This window comes from Pygoscelis adeliae, unplaced genomic scaffold (genome assembly GCF_000699105.1).
Source record: "Pygoscelis adeliae isolate BGI_AS28 unplaced genomic scaffold, ASM69910v1 Scaffold21, whole genome shotgun sequence".
NCBI lineage: Eukaryota > Metazoa > Chordata > Aves > Sphenisciformes > Spheniscidae > Pygoscelis > Pygoscelis adeliae.
Window position 1 is genome coordinate 6819960 of NW_008824243.1, and position 8485 is coordinate 6828444.

The 8485-nt window shown below is 38.4% G+C and overlaps 1 protein-coding gene across 1 annotated transcript in view; it reads left to right on the top strand.

Moving 5' to 3' along the window:
* The first annotated feature begins 2249 nt into the window (after positions 1-2249).
* LOC103926308 (claudin-19-like) overlaps positions 2250-8485 on the top strand; it is a 15217-nt gene continuing 8981 nt past the window's right edge. Inside the window, exon 1 of the mRNA XM_009335168.1 lies at positions 2250-2469. Within this exon, the coding sequence (XP_009333443.1) occupies positions 2250-2469 (220 nt within the window). The remainder of the gene's footprint in view (positions 2470-8485) is intronic.

An 8485-nucleotide genomic window follows, 5' to 3' on the forward strand; every position in this document is an offset into this window, starting at 1 on the left:
TTTTTTTTTTTTTTCACTGGCCCTTGTGTCACCTGCTGGAGACGTGCATTTCAGGAGAGGCTCTAGGGCTCTTTGCTCCTGCCTTGTGTGGCCTATTGATCTGTGACCCATGACTGGGCTCCCAATCCTCACTGAGACACCAGACCCACTCCCTGGCCCCTAAGGATTCAAATACCAGTATGGCGTGCTTTGCTTTCTAAGTAGTAAAAGTTTTCTTTGCAAGCTTGTCTTAAGAAGATCTGGAAAATAAAACACCTTTCACTTGGTCCATCGTGCACCATGCTATCAAAGTTTATTCTTCTTGCCACTTTACATCTCCCTGTGTATTGAATTGAAATGTCGATTCAGACCACATGTGCACCTTTCTGTTGAGGATACTTACCCACAGTGAGGAGCTCATGGATGTTGTATCACCTCTAACAGGTGCATTAATACGAGAGTCGTTTTAAGGGTGGGAGAAGGACGCTTACAGTGGTATTTGTAGTCCTGCTATAACATGGTTGAATTTGGGTCAGGGTGGAGGAAGGTTGTTATTCTGTATTTGTGAAATCTAGTTTCCAAGCTTCCTCACTTTGAAACCTACACTATTTTAAATTATTGTATTTTAATGAGAATTTTGTGTTTACAACTTTGACATATGTCCTACCCTTAGTGATGGTGTAGAGCATATAGTTTTATCTTCTTTTCCTTACCACCAGGAAGGAATTGTGGTTGCACAGTCATACATATGTAATAGGCAGAAACATTCATTTGGATTATTGGCCTGCCCATGTTGTGTGAAATCTGCTTGAATTTGTTGCTTAATTTAAATTTGTCATTTATTTCAGATGTTCTCTGTTGACAGTTATGTGTGTTTTGAAGAGGTTACGCAATCACTTGAGAGACAAATGCTCCCTCCTCAATGTGAGAATAAACTTTTATGGTGGAATATACACATTTTTAAGAGTGGAGTAAACTTAATCTTTCTTTCCTTGTGCAAACAAATTCCAAGTGTTGCAGTCATTTAAAATGAATGATTATGGGAGGAGGCTTGAATTCTTTTTTTTTTTTTTTTAAATGCAGAAAACTTGCATATTCCTTCAAGGAGTAAACTTAATCCTTCTTTCCTTGTGGAAACAAATTCCAAGTGTTGCAGTCATTTAAAATGAATGATTATGGGAGGAGGCTTGAATTCTTTTTTTTTTTTTTTTTTTTTTTTTTTTTTTTTTTTTTTTTTTTTTTTTTTAAATGCAGAAAACTTGCATATTCCTTCACAGTGTGGGCTGCATCCTAAAACAAATCCTGTCTTCAATTTTTTGCCTGTCTTATATGGACACTGGCCTCCTTTCATGAAGACACTGTGTTGGTGACAAGTGCACCAAAAGTTTTGAGTAAAACCATCATTGTAAAAATTGTAATAATATTTTTCTATATTGCTTTGGAGTCTGATGGTACGTGGGCAGCTCAGTGGCCCTGACAAAGCAAATTATATGCCAATGGTTGCCAGATAAATGTGAGCATCTTTGGTACTAACTTACATGATTTTGTTGTAATTTCTTATTTGAGTCATCCATTTCACTGAAACTTCACTGTAGCAAAAAGCCCTGCCTGAGCCTTTGTGCAACAGTTGGGCAGGGCTTTGGCCCTGGGTCCTTGATTTTTAGAATGGGGGGAAAGGTCCTAAAGAGTACGAAACTTTCACTTGTTTGATCAAACTGGTCCTCACAAAGTGCTGACACTAGTGTCTAGCAGGAAGGTAGATGAAACACGTTAGAAACATATCATAAACGTGAGTATCAAAACTTATTTTGTTTTAAATTTGTATTGATAGGCATTGTAATTAGGAGATAAATAACTTATTAAAGCATTTGATAGTTTTAGTTTTAAAAGAATTTTGAGTTAGCAAACAAGTAAAGAACGGATGAAACATGGCAAATTCAAATTAGAGAATTCCTCAGTTGGGTCCTGTGGTTTTGCTCTGTTGGTGTTTTTTGTGGTAAACATGTACGGTAATAAAAGCGTTCCTAAGAAAATACTCAGATGTCATAGAATATTTAAGTATTCAAATTATTTAATGAGATTTAGATTCCAGTTCTACAATTTCCTTATGTAATAAATTATTTTGTAGGTAGGCATCTTTCTGATGTTTTCGTAAAGATCAGGCTTGTGTAAAGATAACTCCATATACTGTATGTGTATAAACTGTTTCAACAGGTTTCTAATATCAGAAATTTTGGAAGGCTTCCTTGAAAACAACTTCTGTCAGAAGAATGGCATCGTCTTCTCTACAGATTTGTGCATTGCTGCTGGCTTTAGCAGGATTCACCATTATACTTGTTACTACCATGTCTAACAGATGGAAAATTTCGGACACTGCAACAATACTAGTTACTGCAGACTGGATTTCTGAAGGTCTTTGGATGGACTGTGCAGTGACTGCTTTTGGATCAATACAGTGCAAGAAATTTCTCTACATGTTGAGTTCAGACAGTGAGTGCACATGGCATATGTATATAAAATCCAGGGATGTAGTTTTATTCCTTCTTTCCGGACAGCATGTTAGCGCGGCTGGACAGCATATACTGTGGTTGTCACAGAGGGTCTATTATGGACAGGATTTGTCCTGTAGTACTTGCAGACAGGTTAAAGGGCCCCAGTGAAACCCATATGCTTCATCCTGCAATTCAGCTCGGTAACTGCTGTGGCTTTATTGCCATCTCTGTTGTGTTGGCATAGAAGTATGGGTGATAAACAATGAATCTAAATTTTGTTTTGTTTTGTCTTGGAAGAAGTAGTATCCTTTTACGTGGTCCAATTCTTAACTACAAGCAGATCATAGGTCAGTGAGCGCTGGTGCTTGTTTGTGCTTTGGTGTGAGACAGGGCTTTGTAGATACTCCAGAACTTCTTTGATCCTTCGTGCTAAATCTGTGTATTTGTTCTGGAATGTCTTGGAGGTGGCCAGCTTAAAATATGTCTGTGTGACTGATGCTTTTGTGTTTTCTGAGGTAGATCATGCTAGCAGGGTAGTTTATCTGCAAATAGAAAGAGAAGAATTGTCTTTGTAGGGACTGAAAATTATTTGTTTGGATTATTCCGTTTTTTTAAAATATCTTTCTATAAATACCTTTTTTATGGTAAAGGACTAGGAAGGACCGACATTTAAGTTCTTTCCACAGAAAACTGAATGTAGAAACAGTAACAGTATAGCCTTTGAAAACTGGTATTTTGTTAAGCTTTCTGTCTTAAACAGAACTCTGCATTTATTCTTTTACAACTTTCGGTATTGTGCAGTCACTTTATGAGTTATATCATGGGATCATTTCTTCAGGCCTTCCCTGCTTTATAGATCCCTGATTACTGTCATTGCTTTTTGTCTGAACTCTTTCCAGCTGATTTATTCCTGATGTGCAGTGCTCAAAACTTACAAGTACCATGTCTCACAGACTACGAACACTTGCTTTTCTTGACACAGACATGGACTCCACTGAGGTCAGAGCTGCCTAAGTGTAAGGCAGATCTTTAAAATGTGAGAGTTTAACTCTCAAGAGTTAACTCTCAAGATTCAGCATATTTGTGGTTCTTCCTCAGGGCCCTGACTTTGGTGGCCTCATCTGCTTTCATAACAATGGTGCCAGTTTAAGAATAAGTATCAGCATCCTGTAATGAGGCCAGAATTTGTAGCCTCAAAAGGAGGCTAATCGTATCCTTCCAAGGATTTTAAAAACTCTACTCATTGCATCAGAGACAATGTCAGCTTTTCATACCGTTCTGGTACCCAGTATCAGAATGCTTTTCTCTAAGACTTCCTCTATGTAGATACCAGGATGCCTAAGTTTCATCTAGAAACTTAGATATGATTTCTGGAAATTAGAGTGATGAGATGGAGCCAACAATCCTTCTGTTCGCGTATGTAGTAGCAATATGGCACGGATGCTTACGATGGTGTGGCAGCTCTGCCTTGCCTCATGTAACAGGGAGAAACAGATGTTTCAGCCCTGTTATGGAGACAAGCAGAGTCAATGTGGGACAGCCTCCTTTTTTAAAATGCCAGTTTCATTACACCCAACATGGAAAGAAAATATTCCACAGGAACAGAAGAGTTCCTTGTGAACTGAAGCAGTTGCCTCCCTGGGGCTTCTCTTCCCTCCCTTCCCGCGGCCCCCATAATTGGAAGAGAGGACCCCTGGTTGACAGTGCTCGGTGGATCATCTTCAGCTGTCCGAAGAACTGTGTGTCCCCTAAAATCAGCGTGGGGTTCCTCGTGCCAACTGATGGGCACATCATGTGGCTGCCTGGAGAGTAATTGCTGTCTGTCACAGGGCTGTTTCTCTTTCTACACTACTCAGTCAGCATTCCTGGGCCTTGAAACAAATCTACAGAAGTGATCAAAAAGGTACAGCTCATGTTGATCAAACATTTAGGGAGTTAATATTTTCGGTATTTTTTCCCAACTGTATTGGCTGGTCTGATTTTAAAAAATACTATTTCTGCTTGTAAACCCTCTCTCAACGATATTACTTGCAAATATACTCTGTTCTGAGAATATCAGAGGGGTTAGGAGCAATTTCTCTCTATGGCCATATATTGCTATGGTCATATGTGGTCACATCTTGGCATGTCAATGTTAGCATTTTACTTACATCAGGAGTACACTTTTGTAGTGAATTTTCCAATTATTCCCATTTACTGCACTTGGTTTGCATTGCGGAGTGGTCTTGAAGTGCAAATTGGTTTCCTCGTGGCTGGAGCAGAGGAGGGAAATGTGCTCCAGGAATGCACCTGCTGACTTCCAGCCGTTGATGGGTGTTCAGTTCGCCCGACCGGGTTAGAGCAAGTCTGAAGGAAAACTCCCAATTTGTGGATGGTGTTGATGTGAAGCTATCAACACCAACTCTTTTACTCTGCTGATGCAGAGCCTCCTGCAGAGCAGCATTTGCTGTTATGTCCATCGCTTACCAAACCATTGTTTACGAAATTTAGTGAAGAATAACTTATGTTCTTCAACACCACTGAAGAGTGATTTCCTTCAGGGAACGATTAGAATGCTTGGTTCCATACAGGAAAAACTCATGCATTCCAGGTCTGCAGTTTAATCTTTTCTGTTTATATGTGTGCTTTATGACTGCCTGTTGAAATAGCTTTCTTAATTAGGAAGAGGTGTTTTTTTAAAAATGAAATTCTTAAAAAATTTTTTATCCTTGGCAGCAGTATAAAATCTGGGGACACTTGATTCAGGTTCCCAACTAAACTCAACATTGAAAGTGCTGTCAGCAGACGTGAGCGCTGAGGTCACCAGGGTAGCACCTGTGTATGGATAAATTAATTTGAAACTCTTTGAAGGGCTTTTAATGGGATGCAGATACTCCAGTATACTGGTACAGTGTGTTCATTTTACTATGCCATCATTTTTCAAACTGCAGTGACTTAGCAGGAGGAGGGAATTCTGTAAAGGTCACACGAGAAGATCAGTTCTTACCATACACCATCTAGTTTCTTTAAAAGGCTGCAAGTGCAGAGCTGCACAGGATCACACTGGCTGTGCTGCCAAATCTGTTCTTATTTAAATCAATGGCAGTGATCCTCTTGGCTACCAAGGGAGCAAAAATGTCATGGTAGCACTGTAGTATCCTTTTGCAGCTGAGCCTACCAACCTACAGCATCAGCTCAAAGTGACTAGTAAATTAAAAAAAAAAAATCCAGCTATCTGTTATGGGCAAGTTGTGACTCTCTCAACAGCTAATCCTTCTGGTAGTCTTGATGTAAATGCCATGAGTCTATTACCATGTTGCATCATAGCAGGATTATTTTATGAAGAAACTCTGACTCCATTTCCTGGAGATAAGAGCAGGTTATCACTGCAAGAGATGGTTAACCCAGTTTGGTTACACAAGCAGTTTAAGGTATTAACTTTAGTGGATGATGTGAACTGAGTCTAGATTTTGTCTAGTCAAGAGCAGAAGCAAGTAAACCAAGTTTAACATACTTCTACTTTGCCTAGAATGGATTTTTTTTTAATACTAAGATATTCTGACAAACAGATGCTATCAGCTGATACGTATTATTTTTCATATAGCTGTTTTCCTTCATAATTTTATTCCTTTTGAGATAGCTCTGTCACATTGGCTCATTCATTCCCTTATATTTCATTTCTGTGAAACATACATTGTTACAATTGTATTCCAGTGTAAGTGGGACTATTTTTAAGACTGAATGTGTTTAACTGTAGATCAATAGACTGTAAAATATTAATGGAAACCACTCATCCACAGACTTAACCTTCCTGAAAGAAGCTGGCAGTACAGTTGCTATGGATTGCTTATGACCATAACTCAAAAAAATGTGCTGAATTTTCTAGCAACAGAATAAAGTTCCTGTTCTTAAGCTTTTTTGTGCTTGAGTCATCAAGAAAATAACACAGTAAAGCTTTTTGAGATCAATAATAAAATTACAAACAACTTTAATCTTGTGTAAACCCTAGTTGACTTCAGAGGAGAGACAGAAATAAAGTATTTGCCAATATTATCACTCTTACAAGATATTTTGTAGGAATACTGACTGGACTTTCTAGGCTGAGACTAAGAATAGGCTCATTTTGTCACTTCTCATTAAAAAAAGAATTAATATTGTCTTTTTTTAAAAATGTTAGTATCTTTATCATGAACTGCTCCCACTTCTTATTGTCCTGCACTGCAAGCCTTATCTCGGGTTGAGCAAAGAGCAAAGGTAGCCTCATTTTGGAGTGAAACCCAGAGATAAAACAGCAAGGAGGCTTCTGAAAGGCTTCACTTGATTGTAATCCAATTATAGGGATATTTAACTGTTACTATTCACAAGCATGACTGCTGCATTGGAAATTGTTGGGTTTTTTTTGTGCTTGGGTGGGTGGGCAATTATTGGAGCTACTTTGCCGAATAATTACTGGAAAGTCTCCAGTATACATGGTAGTGTGATCACAACATCTACGTTGTTTGAAAACCTGTGGAGGAGCTGTGCAGAAGACAGCACTGGAGTATCCAACTGCAGAGAATTTGACTCTATGCTTGCACTGCCTGGTATGTGCCTTTGCACAGTCTTGTTTATATTGCTTAAAAATTTGTTGGAAAAAAGTAGTAAGGCTTTTGTTTTGGTAATCTGGTAGTACTGGAAAATAACTGGCCAAGAAGGACTTTGTGGGTTGAAGTAATAAGAATCTCTTAAGCAGCAGAATGTGTCAAGGATGTTAGGAAAGGCTATAAATAAGGCAAATGAAGTCGCTTGATCAAGCATTTATTTTAATAGGCATTTTAAATATGGTGTAATGTCTTTTCTAGCATCTTGTGGGAGGAATTAGTAGGAGACATTTTTTAACACATCTTATGACAGTTCCATGTTTATTTGGAATTCTTGTATAGGCCGTCTTTTGCAATACTTGATAGCCAATGTACTGTAGCTGGAGTTTTTTCATATAATAGGTAAGAAATGCTATTTATAGCTAAGAAGTGGTAGTGTTTTTTGCGTGTTGAGACTGAAAATCATAGGTAATGCAAGAAATACAATGACTATGTTATACGTATTATAACATATTATATTATGATTATAAGTTATACAATGAGTATATGTTATAAATTAATATACTTGTCAGGACTTGTTAACTAATGTCTTGTTGGATGTGGTTCTAAATATCAGGAAATTTAGATCTGCTGGCTCTTGTACTCTGTATCAGTCTTCAGCAGAATGGTGGATTGCCCTCAAATACTCAACTAAGGCAATATTCTGTGGATAGTAAGCATGTTTATAGACAGTAAAGCTGGTTTTTATTAATCTTTAATAATTCAGTATGTAGATATTTATCCCAGAAAAAAATGCCTTCCTACTTAGTTGAATCTACACTGGGAGGTGGCTAAATTAAATAGGTAGGAGAATACTCCTAATCTGAAGAATGTGTAATATAGGATTAGTGGGAATGAGGTATTAAATTCACTTTCTCTCTCAGTCTGAAATAAACGGATGTTGTTGACCAGCTCTGACACTAGCGTAGCAATTCTCTGAAACTGTCTGTGTCCGGTATTTAGGGAATAATCTGTTCTTTTCATCTTTCAGTGTTACCTAACAATTGGTTTTAAAATGCATGCGTGTATTAAGAGGAACATCACCCTATTTAAACTTTTTAGACTCAGCAATAGCAGGATCATGCCCATCGGACATTATCCTCTGCAGAGTGCATATGTGAGTGTGCATTTGGTTCATGTCTAAACCACTTCAAGGGTTGGTTCATAACTTACTGCCACTGACTCTAGGCAGCATCTTGTCATTGATGTATTTACATGTGGTGTTGCCTCTGAGAGTGTCACAGAGCTCCCATGTGTGCAGATGTGGGCAATGGGGCCACACCAGGTCAGCATCTTGGAGCTGCTGAGAAAAAAGTGGGGTTTAAAGAAAGTGGGGGGGGGAGGGGGCAGAAAGAGCATCGTGAGTGGATGTGCTAAAGCAAAAGAGAAAGGAAGGCAAGCAATAGCAAGGCTCCT